The 22,965-nt window shown below is 38.9% G+C and overlaps 1 protein-coding gene across 2 annotated transcripts in view; it reads right to left on the bottom strand.

Moving 5' to 3' along the window:
• The window catches only part of KLHL1 (kelch like family member 1), a 168,008-nt gene that overhangs the window by 105,182 nt on the left and 39,861 nt on the right, over window positions 1-22,965 (bottom strand). For both annotated transcript variants that reach the window (XM_058186471.1, XM_058186472.1), the window contains exons 2-3: window positions 19,269-19,451; window positions 10,017-10,153 (exon numbers count right to left, since the gene is read on the bottom strand). In XM_058186471.1, the coding sequence (XP_058042454.1) occupies window positions 10,017-10,153; window positions 19,269-19,451 (320 nt within the window). The remainder of the gene's footprint in view (window positions 1-10,016; window positions 10,154-19,268; window positions 19,452-22,965) is intronic.

Raw genomic sequence — 22,965 nt, 5'->3', positions numbered from 1 at the left:
AAAATGCTATTGTTATTGCTATTGCCTCTGCCTTCCCTCCTTCCGAGGTGGATAAAATGGGGACCCAGATTGTTGGGGGCAATATGATGACTTTGTAAACCACTTAGATAGGGCTGTAAAGCACTGTCAAGTAGTATATAAGTCTAAGTGCTATTGCTATTGCCTCAGCCTTCCCTCCTTCTGAGGTGGATAAAATGGGGACCCAGATTGTTGGGGGCAAATACTGACTCTGTAAACCAGTTAGAGAGGGCTAGAAAGAACTGTGAAGCAGTATACAGTATAAGTCTAGTGCTATTGCTGTTCTCAAATGATGTGAGGAAACTTTGTCTTCCTATCAGCTCCTTTTTCAAGTTTTGTGGTAGGGATGCTTGAAGTAGCTAAAAACTTAAACTAAAAGCTTAGCAATTATGTACCGACATGTGAAAACTATCCATTTTCATCCCAGTAAGGTTAAAACATTCTGCTGTTTCTATCATATTACTCATTTGATGTTGTATAATAGTGTACCTCGGGTTTACAGAGGATAATAGCCTTACACGATGCTTTGATTACTACGCTGCGCTTTGGAATAATTGATTTAGAACTGGAAATTGCCAAAGATACCTAATACAGCAACACTGAGGAGATTCTTGAAAGAATGATTGTTTTGTTTCAATGACTGCATAGAGAGATAGAAGATACCCGAGTTTAAACGTTTGAACAAATATGGTTAAATTCAAAGACAAAGAGTTTTGTTGTTGTTGTTGTTGTTGTTTTTAAAGCAGAACTAAAATCAAGGACAAACCGAAAAGGCCTATTGCCTTTGCAATATTTCCTTAGGTCCTGAACCAAGATTGATTTCTGTTCTTGAAAAAAAAGTTTAGTAATATCCTGCTTTTAGCCTGATGTAGAAGAAAAAATAGACTAAAATCAGAAGCAGAGGTGAGTTTCACATAATTTTACCACCAGTTTGCCGCGCGCCGAAAATATGAGCGTGTGCCTTCCACACATGTGCTCAGCCTTCCGCACATATGCTTTGCTTGCGTGCACAACTTGCACGCATGCACACAGCTTAGAAAATGTGGCTAAACAGGATGGCATAGCACTGGGGTGGGTAGGCAGGCCCATCCACAGGTTGCTTCTACTGGTTCGCCCGAACCGGTCTGAACCATCTGAATACCACCACTGATCAGAAGCACACCTTCTGAATGATTCCATTCCTTTCCAGAAAAACAACAACAACAACAACAATAATTAAAAAAAGCAAAATTGCATTTCATTTTTGCATCCCTATAGAAATTGAAATTATGTGAAACTTGCTCATTTCAACAACTCAACATCGTTTGTTGAAAGATGACTCTTGTTTCTCTGTCTAGTGTTCACTTTAGGGCTCTTTCGGAGTCGGAGTAAGATTTTAAAAATTCTTGTAATTTTAGTTATTCTGTTTTTTAATGCTGGCTCAGTTTCTGCAATTGCTAGATATTGTTAGTGTTGTGTTTTTATGTTGAATTGTTTCGCTAAAGTTGGGTGACAGTGTTTGTTTTCTTTATTGTAATGCCGAGATGGTGTAACTTACCTTCGATGGTACAAAAGATTATTTCAATAAAAATAAGCTAATCAATGCTCTGATCAGAGGCGGGGGGGGGGTCTTTGTATAATTTGTTAGGCATTTGAGAAGCATTGAGCAAGTTAGATATTTATGGAACATCTTTGAGAATTCCCGAAAGGTGCCTAGATGCTCCCTTGATGTAACCTTAAACTTCTCACCCCAGGTGTTAAAACAAACAAAGCAAAATGCAGTGAAATATGAAGCCTTCAAGACCTTTTATCATAATTCTGGCAGATTGCTCTGTTTATGAGAAGATTTAAGAGCACAGAATATTTGTGTTTCATATTTCTATTTAAATTTCCACCAAGATACTTTCCTTTTTGGATTTCTCTCTCTCTCTCTCTCTCTCTCTCTCTCTCTCTCTCTCTCTCTCTCTCTCTCTCTCTGTGTGTGTGTGTGTGTGAGAGAGAGAGAGAGAGAGATGGAGAGACAGACAGACAGACAGACAGAGACAAAGACAGAGGAATAAAGAAGGAGAGAGAAGGAGAGAGAGAGAGGAGGATAGGGAGAGAGAGAGAAAAATAATGAGAGAGAGAGAGAGAGAAATAAGGAGAGAGAAAAAGTAATAGGGGGAGAAACAGATAGAAAGGGAAAGGGAGGGGAGAGAAAAAAAGAGAGAAGTTTGTGTGAGAGAGATGTAGGAAGGGGGAGAGAGAAAGAAAAAGAGAGAAAGAGGGTCAAAAAAGAGAAAAAAAGGTAGAGAGAGAGAGAGAGAGAGACGGAGACAGAGAGACCAAGAAATAAGAAGAGAGAGATAAGGAGAGAGAGATAAGGATAGGGGGAGAGAGAGAGAGAAATAAGGAGTAAAAGAGAAATAGGGAGAGAGACAGATAGAAAGGGAAAGGGAGGGGAGAGAATTGATCAACATTTACCGGAGCCCAAAGAATATATTTCACCATCGCTACCTCTCTATTTTTTATTTCTTACCAAAACAAAATGAGTTATGAAGCACAAGCTCTTCAGATGCCATTTTCAAAATATTACTTCTGGAATAGTGAGGCAAGAAAAAAAAAGTGATCATGGTTTTGAAAAAAACAACAACTCTTTACACATTTTTTTTCTTTTATGTACACTGACAGCATATGCACCAAGACAAATTCCTTGTGTGTCCAATCACACTTGGCCAATAAATTCTATTCTATTCTATTTGAAGTTATATTGCAATTGTGCCACTTATTTTCTGCTTTTTTAAGGAAGCTTGCATCTAAATTTTGCTATGCATCACCCTTCCATCGCATGGATTGTTGTAGTAATCCTCAGCTAGCACAAAATAGCCCTGCAGTGCTCTGAATCTGATGGGGACAATGGCTCAGTGGTTAAAGACACTGAGCTTGTCTTCTGGAAAGCTGACAGCCCAGGTTCAAGACCCATATTGCCTCTCAACGCAGTGAGCTCCCATTACTTGCCACAGGTCCTGCCAACCTAGCACTTTGAAAGCATGCAAATGTGAGTAGATAAATAGGTACCGCCTTCGGTGGGAAGGTAATAGCATTCCGTGTGCCTTTGCTTCCTTAAAAAGGCAGAAAATAAGTGGCACAATTGCAATATAACTTCAAATAGAATAGAATAGAATTGTTGTGGCTGCCAGCAGAGCTAGCAGCAGAGTCAGATGAGGAGGAGATTGAGGGAGAGTCTGGGCCAGCTTTGAAGCCTTTGGAAGGCTCTGATAAGGAAACAGCATCAGAGGCAGAGGCAGACCCTTCCATCCTTCCCGAGGTGGAGAAGCAGCTGTCTTCGAGGCCTGAGCTGAGCGAGGGAGAGGAACAAATGAGGCTCATCCGAGATTTGTGTATACACAGAGAGAAAAGGAGAGGAGAGCAAAGGAAAACAATAAGCCGGCTCTCAAGGAAAAGCAGACGTGGACGCTAGCCAGCCCCTCCCCTGGCTGGGAAATAAATAGGAGGGGTTTGGAAGTAGACGCGTGTCACAGACGACCATTCGCTTTAGGATACAGCAAGCAATTCGGATTTCTTGGCCAGGTCTGTTGGGACTAATTACTTTTGATTTTTGTTTATCCATGTGAATAAAAGACTGTTCCTACCCTGTTTGAAAAGGGGTTTGTTTTTATTCACAAGAAAACAGCTCATCATTACTTGCTAAAGCTGGGTTAGAACAATAGCCATGCTGGCCACATGACCACAGAAAATGTCTTTCGAAAATGCTGACTCCCTTAGCCAAGAAATAGAGATCAGCAGCAGGCCCTAGGATCGGACAGAACAGGACAGAGAAATCTTTGTCTTTTTGCTGTGAATCTGATATATTTAGTGGAACTTTCATACAGATGGAGACGATTTCTCTCCTAATAAAATGATAGTGAAGACTAAGATAATGTGTGGGAATATTTACGACCTAGTGCAGGAGTAGTCAACCTTTTTATACCTACCGCCCACTTTTGCATCTCTGTTAGTAGTAAAATTTTCTAACTGCCCACAGGTTCCACAGTAATGTGCCGTGTATCGTCGTCTGTGCATGCCTCTCACGCATTGTGGATTGGGTTGGGGGGGGGGGATGCCGGGTATCCGCTCTGCTTGTCTGTTACAGCTGGGTGGTATGGGAGGAGATGCGTGAGCTATTCTGGGACGAGGCTCTTTCGTTTGTGGTCGCACTATAGCGCCATTTAGTTTCACTTAGGTAACGTGAACTAAACTTATATGCGGGCGATACAAATAGCATATTTTCAGAAATTTAAATGGTCATGGGGAATTTTATGAAAACCTAATGAAAATGTTTTTAAATAATGCTATGAATTTTTTTTTGAAAGTCAATTAAATTAAAAAAAAGGAAAGTGCTTCAGTATCAGACAAAACCTCTACCATCCACCATGAAAGCTGGAACGCCCAGCTTTCATGGTGGGACCAGATTGACTACCACTGACCTACAGTTTTCAACAGTTAATGCCTCCAAATTTGCAACACAAAACAATATTTCTGGGCACACACATACACAAAAAGCTATATGTACATGAAAGATGCAGATGCTGTTCTGTAAAAGAAGTTTCATGTGCGTGCACAAAAATTATTTGGGCTCTTATGCAAACATCTAATAAATAAATAAATAAAAAAAATAAAGTCACAGAAGTCTCCTAAAAGTGATTAGCCATTGTTCATAACTATCTATGTTTAATCGGTTCATTTTTTGTGTGAAACAAAACATGAGATGGGAATGAAGGGATTTCTCTCATTTTTCTATACCAACACTTTAACAAAACGCAACACAATTGTATAATGTTCATTTTTTCCACCTTGGTCAATCTATGATGACAAAAATCAAGTGGAGATTTCTCTCTTCTCAAAAAATGTGAAAAGCAACAAAAAGCCAACAATAAAAACCGTGATGAATTGGGGGGTGTGTGTGTTTGTAATATGAAAAAATAAATTTAAAAAAAAAAAATAGGCAGGAAATGTCAATTCCTGCATATATACTTGTAGGACTTCAGATGTCTCAATCCACATATGGTGGATATAGGGCCTCTGGTGGCTCAACAGACTAATGCAGTCTGTTATTAACAGCAGCTGCTTGCAATTACTGCAGGTTCAAGCCCCACCAGGCCCAAGGTTGACTCAGCCTTCCATCCTTTATAAGGTAGGTAAAATGAGGACCCAGATTGTTGGGGGCAATAAGTTGACTTCGTATATAATATACAAATGGATGAAGACTATTGCTTGACATAGTGTAAGCCGCCCTGAGTCTTCGGAGAAGGGCGGGATATAAATGCAAATAAAAAAAAATGTAATATTGTTTGAATGTTCAGAAAGTATACAGTCAAACTCGGACAGTTTACTCCCCATTACATATAGAATTCCCTTTTCTAAACCAACAGAGAGAAGACCCATCTGGGTCTAATGATATGGAAGGTTATAAAATTAATATTCTGGCCAAAACACACATCAATTGCAGCAATGTGTTACTTGTACATTTGCATAATGCATACCATTTGAATTAAACAACTCCTAATGAAACATTAATTTCATTTTTGCTGTAATGAAACCATGTATTGAGTTCATATAACCACATTATATCTAGTGTTCCCAGACAAGTTTTCATGTTTCTTAATACTCAATTAAGAGATTTAACAAAAAGGAAATACAGAGAAGAGAGAGAGAGAGAGAGAGATTTCAGACTGAACCAATCCTCTACATCAGGGTTGTCAAACTAGATTTCTTCAAGGGCCGGATCAGCATTGTAGTTCTCCTCTGCGGGCCGGCCAGCCAGGTGGGAGATGAGACGAACATCTCCTGCAGCACCGTGCTGGCCAAAATAGGGAGTGGGGCTCTCCAATATGGCTGGCTGAAAATGGGCTGCATGGGGACCACATGGAGCTCCCTCTCTTCCCCATGCCCCATTTTGGCTGCCAGAGGCACTGTGGGCTGATCCTTTGCTATTTCCAGGCCAGCCCCGCAGGCCACATTTAAACACCTCTGAGTCATTGCCACCAGTGGTGGGTTTCAATTTTTTTTACTACTGGTTCTGTGGGTGTGGCTTAGTGGACGTGGCATGGCTTGGTGGGCGTGGCATGGGAAGAATACTGTTAAATCTCCATTTCCACCCTGCTCCAGGGGAAGGTTACTGCAAAATCCCTATTTCCTCCCGCTCAGTTGGGACTCGGGAAGCAGAGAATAGATGGGGCGGGGCCAGTCAGAATTTTTACTACCGGTTCTCCGAACTACTCAACATTTCCACTACCGGTTCTCCAGAACTGGTCAGAACTGCTGAAACCCACCTCTGATTGACACCTCTGCTCTACAATCCTGCTGGTCTAATTAACCATGCTAGTCCAGTGCTGGTTGGTAGAAAGTTTTGATTGACTGATTGATCGATCAATTTCTTACTTTCTAGACTGGATGCTGAATGTTACTTTATCCTCTTTCATTTCTTTCCCCCCAGATACAAAATGTTGTAGTTTAAGATATTCCTTACCTACCGGCTAAAGGCATTCTTCTGAGAATACTGCATTGCCAAAGAAACATTATTGCTTCTTGAGACATATTTACAATTTTAGTTTCATGTTTTATTCTTCCTCCTATACTACCTATCCTGTAAAACTAATTTGCTTTGCCTGATAGAGTTTGAAATCAAAACCTCAGCGTTTCAGTGCTGGGTTTGCTATTCTACAAATAAGAATGGAAGTTTATAAAGCTAGGTTTAATCTACATTTTTTCATTTAACAAACTGCCTTTGCTGGATTGTTTGGCAATATCCATGATTAAATATCTAGATATAAAATGCAACTCTAGCTATCTAGATACAAATTCACACATACATGTTCAAACAGGTTGAACTATCTGCTGTGTGAAAAGTGTTAGTTTCCCCATTAATTGCCTTACCTATTGCATAATATCTATATGGTATCAAGATATTATTGTAATATGAAACCTATACATTGCGTATAAGGCAAATATTTATTCATAGAATAAATACGGTCTACGATTATACAGTCCATATACTTCTGTATCCACGGTGGCGCAAAGGTTAAGAGTGCAGTACTGCGGGCTACTTCTGCTGACTGCTGGCTGCCTGCAGTTTGGCAGTTTGAATCTCACCAGGCTCAAGGCTGACTCAGCCTTCCATCCTTCCGAGGTGGGTAAAATGAGGACCCAGATTGTTGGTCCTGATGGAATATGTGCCTTCTTTCTTAAAAAGTTTTCCTCCATCATAGCTGAACCTCTAAGCACCGTCTATGAAATATCTTTTAGAATGAGCTCCTTGCCTGACATATGGTCATTAGCAACAGTCATACCTATCTTCAAAAAAGGTGACCCTGGCCTTGTTGAGACCAATTATAGACCAATCTCTCTTTGTTGTGTCACGTGTAAAGTCATGGAATCCATCATAAACCAATCCATCACCCTCCACTTAGTGACAAATAACCTACTCTCTGATAAACAATTGGTTTCAGGAAAAGCTTGTCATGCAATCTGCAACTCATACACTCCAAAAACATCTGGACATCTCAACTCGACCAGGGCAATCTCCAAATATTCGGCATGTCTTTCTTTAATGGAGTTTTGTCTTCCCACAGGCAATCTGAACATTAACAACTGCTTGCCACATTTCCCGAAGTTCAAATTAAAACATAAATATTGCATGTTCACCTGGCTGAATAGCTTTGGTTAAAGCTAAAACAAAGCAATCAGAAGTAAACACTAAGTTAAATGGAGCTTACATGCCCAAGTAATTTATGCATTGGATTGTGGTCGCAAGCTGAAATATTAATTTAAAATGTTTTATTTAATGTCCCTTTAGTTTTGAAGCATCTGTAGTATTTCAATCAATACGTTAGTTCTTTGTAGGAAAGAAGAGGAAAGCTGAAAGGCAAATATAGAATATTTGTTTTGGACATGGACTGTCTCGGAGAGATGGCTGTAGGAATGATTAGTATAAACTTTTGGCCTTAAAAATTTATCAGTAGGACACTGATTAACCTATCTTTTTTCAAGGATCAATACTAGTGTGTACGGAGGTATTAGTCTGAGTTTCTAAGATATTGTGTGCAATGTTTTCTTAAGTTATCCAATGTTCTAGGAATGAGGAATAGTATTTTAAATTTATGATCACAGTCCAGAATTGGATCCTTCGAAATACACACACACACACACACACACACACACACACACACACACACACACACACATATATACACACACATATATATACATATATATATATACACACACATATATATGTAGGTCTTCGATTGTTCAGGTTTTCTCCCGTGTAAAATTGGAAGTGTCTTGGCGACGTTTCGACGAAGTCTCATTCGTCATCTTCAGGTTTCAGCTTCGTGCTTCTGGGAGCAATGTGTGATCGCAGCTGTCTCATGACGAATGAGACACTTCCAATTTTACACAGGAGAAAACCCGAACAACCAAAGACCTACATATAAACACCCGTGAAAACCTCAGAAAACACATATACATACATATATACATATATATATATATATATATACATACACACACACACACACACACATATATATGTATATGTATATGTATATGTATATGTATATGTATATGTATATGTATATGTATATGTATATGTATATGTATATATATATATATTCTTCTGGCTTCAGCATCACAAGAATAACACAAGAAACAAATTTTAGTACTTTTAAGCCCAAAAGCATTTTAAAAAACATGGAAGAGGCAGGAAATGGTCTTTATTGATCAACAGGATGAAATAATACAGAATAGGGTAAAAAAAAATCAAGATGATGACTAGAATATTGCAGTCAAAGATTTGCCTGTATTTTTATGTGTAATCATCTTGTCTTTTTGATTGCACCCTGAGGACACTCTGCATTAATGCATTCCCATTTACAGTGTGTTCCTTAACCACCGAGCTATATTAGTCAGAACTATGAACTTCAATTGTTTTTCATTTTAAATAATCGTTCTTGTTAAAAGCACAAATTTAAGATAAACTAAATACAGAACTTTCTATTTTTATAGATGGGGAGAGTGAACGCAATAATGAATAGAGTGGAGTGGAGTGGAGTGGAGTGGAGTAGAAGGGAAGGGAAGGGAAGGGAAGGGAAGGGAAGGGAAGGGAAGAGAAGAGAAGAGAAGAGAAGAGAAGAGAAGAGAAGAGAAGAGAAGAGAAGAGAAGAGAATTGTTTATAGGCCAAGTGTGATTGGACACACAAGGAATTTGTCTCTGATGTATAAACTCACTCAGGATAGGGTAGGGTAGGGTAGGGTCGGGTAGAGTAGAGTAGAACAGAACAGAACAGAACAGAACAGAACAGAACAGAAATTTCCAACACTGGAAAAATTTAAGAAAATGTTGGATAGCCATTTGTCTGAAATGGTGTAGAGTTTCCTGCCTGGGCAGGGGTTGGACCAGTAGATCTCCAAGGTCCCTTCCAACTCTGTTATTATGTTATGTTATGTTTTTTTTTAAGAACAGAACAGAACAAAACAGAACAGAACAGAACAGAACAGAATAATCTTTATTGGCCAAGTGTGATTGGACACACAAAGAATTTATCTCCGGTGCATAAACTCACAGTATTCATACAAACAGTATGAATACTGTGTAATAGGTCATAGATCAAAAATCATAGCTACAATCATTTATCATAAGTTACAAACTGATACATATTCTCTTGTTTTCCTAATAGCAATGGAATACAATGCTATTTTGTCTCTATTAATATTGATAAAGGTAGCTCCAGTTTGGAGTATGAAAATCTATGGATACCAGATAAACAACTTTTGGAAAAATCTATCCATCCTTAGGAGAGCAGCAATGAGATTTTGTCTAAATTTCATGAGTTTAAACATTATATCTTTGTCAGTTCCTACCATTGTTAACCCAGATTATATAAACTGCTGATGTATTCATATTCTATGGTTGTTAAAGAATGATGAACACAAGAGTCAGGGTTTATTCCTGAAAGGAGAATTCAACGCACGAGGGTTACCTGTATATGCGAACTGAACGAGATCCCAAAGTGCACCAGGATCAATGCCTTCCATTTTGATTTCTTCTTGCTTGGCTTCACAAACATCATTTGTAAACATGGCAGCAAAATAATCCGAAACTGAGCTGAGTACAAGCCTGGGGCGGGAAGAGGAGAGAGAAGGGTATGAGGAGAAAGAGAAGGAACATATCTCTCTGTTAATGTACTATGTTTCAGTGCAGTCTATTAGAATGTTCAACCCACAAGTGTTGTAAACTTTCAAAAGTCATGAAAACCTAGCACCCTCTGGCGTAGGAAAATGGCAGCCTTATAAACATTTGTTTGGAAATAGGTTCTACTGAATCTCACTCTCTTCCAAGTTGAAGTACAAAGTAGTTGTTTATTTATTTATTTATTTATTTGTCACAACAGTATATGTAAGCATAAGCATGAAATAACTATACGATATATAAGCATATATATAAGCATAAGTATTAAAAAAAACTATACGAATTGGATACAATCAAAGGGGACATTGGGACAGGAACGGTAGGCATGTTGGTGCTCTTATGCATGCCCCTTACAGACCTCTTAGGAATGGGGTGAGGTCAATAGTAGAAAGTTTTTGGTTAAAGCTTTGGGGATTTTGGGAAGAGACCACAAAGTCAGGTAGTGCATTCCAGGCATTAATAACTCTGTTCCTGAAGTCATATTTTCTGCAGTCAAGATTGGAGCGGTTCACATTAAGCTTAAATCTATTGTGTGCTTGTGCAATGTTGTGAATGAAGCTGAAGTAGTCTTCAACAAGAAGGACATTGTAACAGATTATTCTATGAGTTAAACTCAGGTCATATCGAAGGCGGCGGAGTTCTAAATTTTCTAAACCCAGTATTTCTAGTCTGGTGGCATAAGGTATTTTGTTGTATTCAGAGGAGTGGAGAACTCTTCTTGTAAAATATTTTTGGACACGCTCAATTGTATTAACGGCCGAAATGTGGTATGGGTTCCAGACAGGCGAGCTGTATTCAAGAATTGGTCTAGCAAATGTTTTATACGCTCTGGTTTTATATGTTTTGTATTTTTATATGTTTTATATGCTCTGCTGGCATTTAATAAAACTCAGGAAACGAACTCACACAAACCTTGTGCATTGAAGCATCAAGTAAGCGGCCAAATATTTATTTTGATGGAAGGTTGCTTTTGGAAAAATAAATAAATAAATGAATAAGCCAGGTCACAAACAGGTGTGGCCAAAATTGTGGAAACCCTTTGGGAAAAGTGGATTTTCTAAAACTAGCTAATAACACTTTTTTTTTTAGTAGTACCATAAAATTATATATCAATGGAAAGATAATTTAATCAAGAATGTAATGCCATAACTTTTATGAAGGATTTCCTATTATAATAGAAAATATTGTATAAAGAAGAAGAGTGACACATGTAGAAAAAATGAGATATACAAAAATGATCATCATAGAAAAAATGAGGTATACAAAAATTATCACCAGTTCACTTAATACTTAGTTGGGTAAACTTTAGCAGAAATTGTGGCCTTACAACGTCTTCCCATGGAGTGGGAAGTTCTGCAGCTGTTCTAATGTGAAACCGAGATTTAACAATTGCTTCTATTAACTGGGTTTTATTGCTGGGTCGCTTCTGACTAATAAGTTTCTTTAGTCGGCTCCATAGATTTTCAATTGGGTTAAAGTCTGGGCTATTCCCAGGCCATTCCAGCAGTGGAATAGGATTATCTTGAAATGCCGCCCTCCCCCCAAAAATGGTGTTATTAGCCATCAAACCTCAAAAATACATTTTTCCCAAAAGGTTTCCACAATTTTGGCCACTACTATATTTATATACCTTGTAGGAAAAGAATTTTCTTATCTTCTGCTTCTACTGCCCTTTGGTACTGTGGTATCATTTGGTTTACTTTTGCCTATTCTTACATCCATATATAAACCTCTCTCATCCATGTCTAAGTGCCTAAATTAAATTCCTTGGTTGTATGTCTCTATTGGATAGATCTGGCCAGATATGGTGGCCTTCGAGGATTTGATTATGTAGATCAAGGGTGTCAAACTCAAGCCCCGGGGCCCAGATATGGCCCATGGGTACTTAGATCTGGCCCGCGGGGCTGCCCTGGAAACAGCAAAGGACTGGGCCGCTGTCCTCTGCCAGTGAAAATAGAGGCCGTTGCAGCTGAAAACAGAGCTCGTGAGGCCTCTGTGTGGCCCTGCTGGGCTCCATTTTCACTGGCAGTGGGTTGCAGGAGGCTGTTGCAGCCAGAAATGTAGCTCCGGAGTACATTTTCTCTGTCAGAGAGCTCGGGCCACCACAGGCGTCCCGACATGAGTGATGTTGGCTATGCCCACTCTAGCCATGCCCATCCTGGCCCCCCGAGGTCAAACACAACCCAGATGCGGCCCGCAATGAAATCGAGTTTGACAACCCTGATATAGATGATGAACTGTTGGCACTTTCCACACAAATACCAAGTAAAACTATGTGGTTTTGTAGAGGAAGTCTTATATATGTCCACTGAGTATTTTCATAAACATCTGTTTACATGGTGTAGAAACAATTTAGGCAGGATATCAAATTGTTTATAAGAATTGTATCCTGCCACAGCAGCACCCAAGGTAGCTTACAAAATCAGCTACATAAATAAATAACATAATAAAATCACACTATCTACATTAATGAAGCCATACTAACAGCAGATGAATAAAGCAGAATAGCTATGAGGAAGATCCACAAGCCAAACAAGAACAAAATGAAACACTTTGAAGAGAGAGAGTCTAATGATAAAAATGTCTGGTTAAAAAGAAATGTTTGTCTATATGCATAAAACTAAAAGTCAGGAAATCAAGAAACTTCCTTGAAGTCAATTTCTACTATACTTCTACTCTATTTTTTTTCCTCACTTCTGCCTTGGAAAAAAAAAAAGAAAAATAAATTCACAGCTGTCATTGGCAAAATGAAAGGTAGCCTAAGTGCTTTTCTCTACAAAATAGACTCAGCTATTAAGGCTAGTGGAAAAAAAACACACCTAAAAACACCTTTCATTACGATCCATAATGGAATCACTCCCAATGGAAAAATTCTCCAGATTTTTCTTTTGCGTTCCGATCACACCTCTTATGTAATATATCAGAAAGCAGGTAAATACCTGAACTTTTCAAAATATATATTTTATGACTTTATCTCTTTTTTGACAAGTGAAGCTGCAATCATCAGGCAGCGTTACTTCTTCACGTGTGCATTGTTATCTCTCTTTTTCTTATTATGTAATCAGATAGTGACTCGTAATCAGTGATGGTATTAAGCCGGTTCTATCCAGTTCGGGCGATCCAGTAGTGGCGGTTGAGGGAGGCTCTGCACACCTGCCTGGATGTCATTACATCCTGTTTTTGATGTTCTGCACATGCGCGGAGGTGGTGTGTCCTAGCGAAGGGAGCTCACATTTGAGAACCGGTAGTGAGGGTAAGTAAATACCACTCCTGCTCATAATTAATTTCATTCAGAAAATCTTCCTGAATTCCTCATGTGCTATTGAATTCAGAACTTCCAGGGGCCAGAGGGAATGGTCAGTTTTGGTTAAAGAGACTAGGTCAATAGTCCCAAAGGTGCTTTTTCAGGAGGTAACTGGACTTCTTTGTTTTTTTTCTTTGAAGACATTTTTCTTCTCATCCAAGAAGCTTCTTCAGCACTGACAGAATAATGGGGAATGGAAGGATTTATATTCCTTGCAGACAGCTGGTCATTTGCATCCTTTTAGAGGGCCTTTGAAGCAGTTGGAGTCTGTCTGCAAGGAATATAAATCCTTCCATTCCCCACTATGCTGTCATAGCTGAAGAAGCTTCTTGGATGAGAAGCAAAACGTCTTAAAAAACAACAACTCCAAGACAATCCAGTTGCCTCCAGAAAAAGCACCTTTGGGACAACCATGACCTGGATGACTGAGAATCTCCTCAGACTTTTAGCTATAGAATTTGGGATGAACACCCTTGGAATGATGTGGGAATAGGAATGGATTTCCAGGGGAAAAATTGCAGACTACAGGAACCAGAAGACCCACTCAGGTGAGCCTGAGGATACAGATAAACCTCCAAGTGCTTCAATGACCTGCTAAAAGGATGCAAATGACCAGCTATCTGCAAGAAATATAAATCCTTCCATTCCCCACTATCAGAGCTGAAGAAGCTTCTTGGAAGAGAAGTGAAATGTCTTCAAAAGAAGAAAAAAACAAAGAAAAGTCCAGTTGCCTCCTGAAAAAGCATCTTTTGGACAACCATGACCTGGATGACTGGCAATCTCTACAGACCATGTCAATTGTATTTTAAATCTCATTTTTCCCTTCTAATTACTACTACTTCACCAGGAAAAATTCTACAAGGAATAAACTGACGAACTCTACTTCTCTCATGGATTGCTGCGTAAAACATGGAGCCAAGGCTTTTGACTCCAGAATTTAATGGGATATAAATATAACTGGTTTTAACATTTCCAGAACACGTTTAATCAGACCTTCTGCTTCTACATATGTTCCTTGATTCGTTCCCAAACTGAAGAGATTTGTGCCCAAATTGGAACAATATGAAAACCATAATTTCTACACACGCTCAAGAGTATCTATTGCAGCGTCACCAACTGGTGGACCATGGACCACCGGTGGTCCACAAGAAAATTTTGGTGGTCCGCAGAAAAAGTATCTACATTTTTTTTATATTGCACTAAATCAGGGGTCCTCAAACTATGGCCACTTGGCTGGATACGAGCAATGAATTTTTTGTTTGCTGCAGAGAGTCTCCCCCTTCGGGGTCTTTTTGTGTGGGTCAGAGGGAGCAGAAATTCTGACTTAGGGTCTGCTTCAGCCTCCTGGCGCAGTGCTTTGGGTGAAGGCTGGAGGGAGGCGTCACTGGTGGTGAAGAGCCAGAGGGCTTTGTTCCAGTGGGACTGCATCATGGCCTGGAACTGGCTGATCATCTCAGCCCACTGAGCCTCCAGGTGTCTGTACCTGGCCTTGCAGCCCTGCAGGTCTTCCCTCTGCTTCGAAAGCTTATGCTCGTAGTCCTTAGTGAGGTGCTTCTGCTGAGCCTCCTTCTCAGTCAGATCCAATTTGAACTGACCCAGCTGACTTGCCAACTCTTTCTCATGGTGGCTGCTTAGCTCCAACAACTGCTTCCCTGTTGGGGCCCTAAGGAGCCCGGGTGGGGCCCGGGTGGGCAGGCGAGGAGGGGGCTGGGAGGGGAGAGGCAAGTAGAGGTTGGCGAGGTCCCCTTGACATGAGTGACATCGAGTTGGCCATGGCCACCTAGTCACATGACCACCTAGCCACGCCCACCCAGCCAGTCGTTAGGCAAATTATATTAGTGGTCCACGGGATTTAAAATTATGAATTTAGTGGTCCCTGAGGTCCGAAAGGTTGGTGACCCCTGATCGAATGCATCGATTGGCATGATAACAGGTGTAGATACAGGTAGTTCTCAGTTTGCAATCGTTCATTTAGTGACCGTTCAAAGTTAGATTAGCGCTGACAAAAAGTGACTTACAACCTTTTTTCACACTTACGACCGATGCAGCATCCCCATGGTCACATGATCAAAATTCAGATGCTTGGCAATTGGTTCATGTTTCTGACGGTTGCAGTGTCCGTGTGTGTGTGTGTGTGTGTGTGTGTGTGTGTGTGTTTCATGCCATCAGCTTTTGTTGACTTTTTGACAAGCAAAGTCAACAGGGAAGCCAGATTCCCCTAACAATGTTATTTTTTTATTATTATTATTTACATTTATATCCCGCCCTTCTCCGAAGACTCAGGGCGGCTTATAGTGTATAAGGCAATAGTCTCATTCTATTTGTATATTTTAACAAAATCAACTTATTGCCCCCCCCCAACAATCTGGGTCCTCATTTTACCTACCTTATAAAGGATGGAAGGCTGAGTCAACCTTGGGCCGGGCTTGAACCTGCAGTAATTGCAGGCTGCTGTGTTTTAATGAACGTATCTTTTGATGAACGTATCTTTTTGATGAACGTATCTTTTCTTTTATGTACACTGAGAGCATATGCACCAAGACAAATTCCTTGTGTGTCCAATCACACTTGGCCAATAAAATTCTATTCTATTCTATTCTATTCTAATAACAGGCTTCTTTACAGCCTGAGTTATCCATGGTATTAAGTGCAACGATTCGCTTAACAACAGTGGAAAGAAAGTGGGACAAAAATGGGGCCAAACTCACTTAACAAATGTTATTTCAGAGGCAAGCTTACGACCCTTATCATTTATCGGTCCAAAACGTTCTGATTGCTACTGAACTGCAATAGCTGTTAAATCAAATTCAGTCAAGATACAGACGAAAATCCATCTCCCCATTAAATACCAACTCTGCGCTAAAAGAACAAAATTTGCATTTTTCATATAGAACTTATATGGCCCAATAAATACTTTACTATAAAGTGTGTATGATGCAGCTTAAACTCTAGAGTGTTGTTGGTTTTGTTTTTTTTTTAAATCTGATGCATAGAGATGGGATGGAAGAGCTACTGAAAAAAAATATTTCAGCCTCCTTTGATCGTGTGCAAAGGTGACAATCAGTGTGGCCTCAAATCTGTTCAGTCTTCCAAAAAAAAAAAAAAGTAGAAAGTTCTACATAAATTCTATTACATAGTTTAAATCAGGGGTCTCCAACCTTGGCAACTGTAAGCCTGGAGGACTTCAACTCCCAGAATTCTGGGAGTTGAAGTCCTCCAGGCTTAAAGTTTCCAAGGTTGGAGACCCCTGGTTTAAATCTTTCTCTCTCCAATTTTTATCTTAGCTAGAATTTTGTCCTCTACCAATCAAACAAATCTCCTGTTGTGGTTATAGTGGACCATTAATAAACATTTAACCTTAGTTACAAAAACACAAATAATTAAATAAAACGCCAAGGTAGGAACTAAAAACCATCATATCAAAAATAAAACCATCACACTTCATAATCATAAGCTTACACCATTAGATGCTTATTAAGAGGAAGATGTTCTTGAAGAATGAATAAAATGATGATGATGATGTTCTTTTTCTTCAACTCTGGCATCTCCTGGTACCGCAATGTCAATAAATTGTACGTTTTGGTTTTTGACAATTGTGATATCTGGATCGTCACTTGGAACATGCCAGATATCACAGTTGTCGAAAACCAAAACATACAATTTATTGACATCGTGGTACCAGGAGATGCCAAAGTTGAAGAAAAAGAACTGGAAAAAATCATGAAATATCACGACCTGGCCATCGAAACTACATGGCTATGGAAAAAACTTTCCACTCATATAGCAGAACCCCTAAGCATAATCTTTGATAAAGCTTTCACGACCAGTTGCCTTCCCAAACTTTGGTCTCTAGCCACAGTCATCCCAGTCTTCAAAAAAGGAGACCCCAGCCTACTTGAAAATTACAGACCAATCTCTCTATGCTGCGTCACCTGCAAAGTAATGGAGTCTATCATCAACCAATCCATTACGCTCCACCTAGAAATAAATAATCTACTCTCTAATAAACAATTTGGTTTCAGGAAAAAAATATCATGTAACTTACAACTTCTCCACTGTAAAAACATACGGACTACTAATCTTGATCAAGGCAAAGCAATAGATGCAATCTACATAGACTTCTGCAAAGCTTTTGATTCAGTAGTACATGATAAACTACTCCTCAAACTAAAATCCTACAGCATTTCAGGACCTCTTCACAATTGGATAACTGTTTTCCTGTCAAACAGACAACAAGTGGTCAAAATTGGCAATGCTCTATCAAATCCTGTTCCTGTCAAGAGTGGCATTCCTCAAGGCAGCGTTCTTGGACCAATGCTCTTCATACTATATATAAATGATCTCTGTGACCATATCTCAGGTTATTGTGTTCTCTTTGCTGACAATGTCAAACTATTTAACACCACCAATAATACTACTACCATTCAAAAAGACCTTGACTTTGTATCCGATTGGTCTAAAACTTGGCAACTCCAAATCTCAACCAGCAAAAGCTCAGTCTTACATATTGGAAAAAAGAACCTAAACACTAAGTACAAACTTGATGGACACTACCTTACAGATGATCCTCACCCTTTTAAAGACCTTAGAGTTTTTATATCAAATGATCTAAGTGCCAAAGCCCACTGCAACTACATAGCAAAAAAGGCTCTAAGAGTTGTAAACCTAATTTTACGTAGCTTCTTTTCCAAAAACTCTACACTACTAACCAGAGCATATAAAACATTTGCTAGACCAATTCTTGAATACAGCTCACGTGTCTGGAACCCATACCACATTTCTGACATCAATACAATTGAACGTGTCCAGAAATATTTTACAAGAAGAGTTCTCCGCTCCTCTGAAAACAACGAAATACCTTATACCACCAGACTTGAAATCCTGGGATTAGAAAACTTAGAACTCCGCCGACTCTGACAAGACCTGTGTTTAACTCATAGAATCATCTATTGCAATGTCCTTCCTGTTGAAGACTACTTCAGCTTCAATTGCAATAATTCAAGAGCAAACAATAGATTTAAACTTAATGTTAACCACTTCAATCTTGATTGCAGAAAATATGACTTCTGTAACAGTTATTAACACTTGGAACACACTACCTGACTCTGTGGTCTCTTCTCAAAATCCCAAAAGCTTTAACCAAAAACTGTCTACTATTGACTTCACCCCTTCCTAAGAGGACTATAAGGGGTGTGGATAAGAGCACAAAAGTGCCTACCATTCCTGTCCCATTGTTTGCTTTCATTATATCAAATTAATATAGTTATTGCATACTTTTGCTCATATATATGTTTATATGATATGTAGTTATTTTATGTTGATGCTTGTGTATACTGTTGTGACAAAATAAATAAATAAATAAATAAATAAATAAATAAATAAATAAAAAAAACTAATAAAAACAGTGATACCCATTTTCATCATACATCTACAAATTGCAGCTTCCTGCAATAATACCAGCAGAACTGTAAAAAACTGCACTACTTGGAACATTGGACATCTTAAGAAGGGACTTGGTTGATACCTAGGATGCTGGCAGCAACCTGTATCAACCATTAGCACCAGTCAATGATATTTGTGGTGCCTTTTTGAATGTTCAGTTGACTGAGTTTCATGTTTAATGAATAAAGTAAATAATAATAATGACATACTTTCAAGAATGAGGTGCGATTGCAGTTGGCTTTTTTTTCACTCCTGCCTAACAAATGGTTCTTATAACTCTTTTACTTTAATGCATACCTATGTGCAGGTATCTTACGGTTTCCAGCGATCAAAATAACATCACAGAGTTGCTGTTGCTTCAGGTAGCTTTCCATCTTTCTGAAGGTCTGCTCAGCATGGTGAACAGCTTGGTAGAATTCTTCAGAACTGCTAAGGTCCATATCGCATTGAGGAGTCAAAGGATGACTGGTCGCCGAGAGCCTATAAATTACAGAAGGAAGGAAGGAAGGAAGGAAGGAAGGAAGGAAGGAAGGAAGGAAGGAAGGAAGGAAGGAAGGAAGGAAGGAAAGAAAGAAAGAAAGAGGAAAGGAAGGAAGGAAGGAAGGAAGGAAGGAAGATAGGAAGGAAGGAGGAAAGAAGGAAGGAAGGAAGGAAGAAAGGAAGGAAGGAAGGAAGGAAAGAAGAAAGGAAAGAAAGAAAGAAGGAAGGAAGGAAGGAAAGAAAGAAGATAGGAAGGAAGGAAAGAAGCAAGGAAGGAAGGAAGGATGGAAGGAAGGAAGGAAGATAGGAAGGAAGGAGGAAAGAAGGAAGGAAGGAAGGAAGAAAGGAAGGAAGGAAAGAAGAAAGATAGGAAAGAAAGAAAGAAGGAAGGAAGGAAGGAAGGAAGGAAGGAAGGAAGGAAGGAAGGAAGGAAAGAAGGAAGATAGGAAGGAAGTAGGAAAGAAGGAAGGAAGATAGGAAGGAAGGAAGGAAGGAAGGAAGGAAGATAGGAAGGAAGATAGGAAGGAAGTAGGAAAGAAGGAAGGAAGGAAGGAAGGAAGGAAGGAAGGAAGGAAGGAAGGAAGGAAGGAAGGAAGGAAGGAAGGAAGGAAGGAAGGAAGGAAGGAAGGAAGGAAGGAAATAAATAAATGATGAATAGCTTTCCAGAAGCAATGACTAAATCAAAAGCATTTCAAAGCTGATAAGAATTCAATCTGCATCTCCTCCCCTCATTACTTAAAATCTTAATAGACAGAAGTCTTCGTTATCTAAATTAGGTACAAAATCAGTATGTCATTACTGAGAAATGTATCCTCATTTACACAGGATTATATTCCACCAAGAAAAAAAAAACACATTTAAGCATAGCTAGCTTATTCATTTTATTATCTATATAACTGGTCCCTGGTTGTTATTCAGTTATAATTTTTGTTCGCAAAACATTTGCCCTAATTTTTCAGAGGAAACTGCATATAATGAACCGGGCTAATTCTGAAGATTTAATAGTACACAACCATATCTCTGTCCTAACCAAACAGATAAGAAGATGCCAGGGGACTTTTTTCTGATAGTCTGCTCTTGTATGTTTCTAGCAATAAACTTGTTGTGCCTCGCCCGCCCTCCTCTCCACAGCCTCAATGTTTTTTATGGGGTTACTCTATGCAAGGGATAACCTTGATCAACCAAAATAACTGGCCAACGGAATGGAAATGGTCAATAAAAAGCATTGAGAATCCACAAACTTGCTGAAAACAACCAATTTTGGAACAATTGTTTCTCATTGTCACCTGAAATACATCACTATTCAGAATATAGAGGGATGCTTGAGTGAGTGGATGAACTGGATACGTTATAACACTCTATACAGCCGATTATTTAAAAAGTGCATTTATTTATTCATCTGAATGAACGGGCTTATTGCTAAATATCTTTTGATTCAGAGCTGAAGAAAACATATTTTTTTTATTTATATCCCGCCCTTCTCCGAAGACTCAGGGCGGCTTATACTATGTGAAGCAATAGTCTTCATCCATTTGTATATTATATACAAAGTCAATTTATTGCCCCCAACAATCTGGGTCCTCATTTTACCTACCTTATAAAGGATGGAAGGCTGAATCAACCTTGGGCCTGGTGGGACTTGAACCTGCAGTAATTGCAAGCAGCTGCAGTTAATAACAGACTGTCTTACCAGTCTGAGCCACCAGAGGCTGACTGAACTTGCTTATTTTGAATAAAGTAATAAGTTTCCCGGGCAACTAGATGAATTATGTTTGGAGGGTGAAAGAAGTGGAAATTCATTTGGATCTTTATTGGATAGAAATTGATAAAATAAAGTATGATTTAATCTAAACAGGATTAAAATTAGAAAAAACAAGCAGCTTTGTGAGGTTGTTTCCCCCCCCCATTTTTTAGTGTGAGATTTATTTTTAAAAATGTAGTTCGATGTCTTTTGAAGATAAGGCAGCTCTCTTAGAAAGGTGTTGACAACTATTTTTATTTCTTCCGAATTCTTTTTTTTTCTCACTTTGGTCATATGGTGGGCCAGAACTTACCAAAACTGTATTGACAGTTACTGAGAATATAATAAAACATTGAATTTATTCACTTTTCAGAACCCTCCTGGGTATTGTTCAGGAAATGATGTCCATTTTTTTGCCCCAATCTGGCTACCCAATTTGGCTAAGAATAATTTTTATTTTGAATATTATTTTGTTTTTCTTAATTTATACAAGGAGGAGGAGGAGGAGGAGGAGGAGGAAGAGGAGGAGGAGGAGGAGGAGGAGGGGAGGAGGAGGAGAAGGAGAAGGAGAAGGAGAAGGAGAAGAGGAGGAGGAGGAGGAAAAGGAGAAGAAGAGAAGAAGAAGAGGAGGAGGAGGAGGAGGAGGAGGAGGAGGAGGAGGAGGAGGAGGAGGAGGAGGCGGAGGAGGAGGAAAAGAAACTGAAATTAAATGTTTTACCTATACACGATTCTTTTAAAAAAAAACCAAAAAAAAATAGACCATAAAAAAACCACAAACACAACGCTGCTTGGTGAGCTGCCAAGTAGGATTATTAGAGGCAAGGTGAAGTCAACTATCCTTTAAATATTTGATCAGCTGTTGCGCAAATAGTCTCAACTCCACAGTGCCGTGTCTGGCTGCAGAGAATATTTTGGGAAGTAACAAACTCAAACAGTGAGACACCAATGACAAGATGAATTAGGACTCCATGTGAAGCATCCAGTCTTTTGAAGACCACGCGTATAAAAAATCATATCCTAAATGCCAACTCCATTTTTCAAGATCCTAGGGTGGATTTTTTTAAATATATATCTGAACCTTTTTTTTTTAAAAATACTAAATAAGTTATGATGAAGAAACCCCTTTGGTTAAAGAAAATCAATTTTAGATTTAGAATGGAGGGACTGACACTTTCCTTTTTCAGCAAGCTTTCACCCATAGATAGTTGTACAGTTGATTTTTTTCTGGTATTAGGATATTTCTAGTAGATTTTGCTATAATTTTGACTCCATCTACCAACAAGCTATACTCGGAGTGTGAAATGATTTAAGTTTCCATTAGCATAATAGAATTGCCTATTAGATACTTCTGCTTTGTCTTTCTCATTCATTTGAGTCGGCATTTCAGTATTACAAAGGTATGCAATAGCAACAGCACTTAGACTTATATACTGCCTCATAGGGCTTTACAGCACTTTCTGGGCTGTTAACAATTGTAGAAGCATTATTTATTTATTTATTTATTTATTTATTTATTTATTTTATTTTGTCACAACAATATATGTAGGAATCATACAAAAGATTATATAGTATATAAACATATATGAGTAAATATAAGGAGGTATAAGCATATATATAGAAAGAAGAAAAGAAAGAAAGAAGATAGGAAGGAAGGATGGAAGGCTGAGTCAACCTTGGGCCTGGTGGGACTTGAACCTGCAGTAATTGCAAGCAGCTGCAGTTAATAACAGACTGTCTTACCAGTCTGAGCCACCAGAGGCTGACTGAACTTGC

The sequence above is a fragment of the Ahaetulla prasina genome, chromosome 5, assembly GCF_028640845.1.
Source record: "Ahaetulla prasina isolate Xishuangbanna chromosome 5, ASM2864084v1, whole genome shotgun sequence".
NCBI lineage: Eukaryota > Metazoa > Chordata > Lepidosauria > Squamata > Colubridae > Ahaetulla > Ahaetulla prasina.
This window is presented reverse-complemented; position numbering and strand designations above follow the sequence as displayed.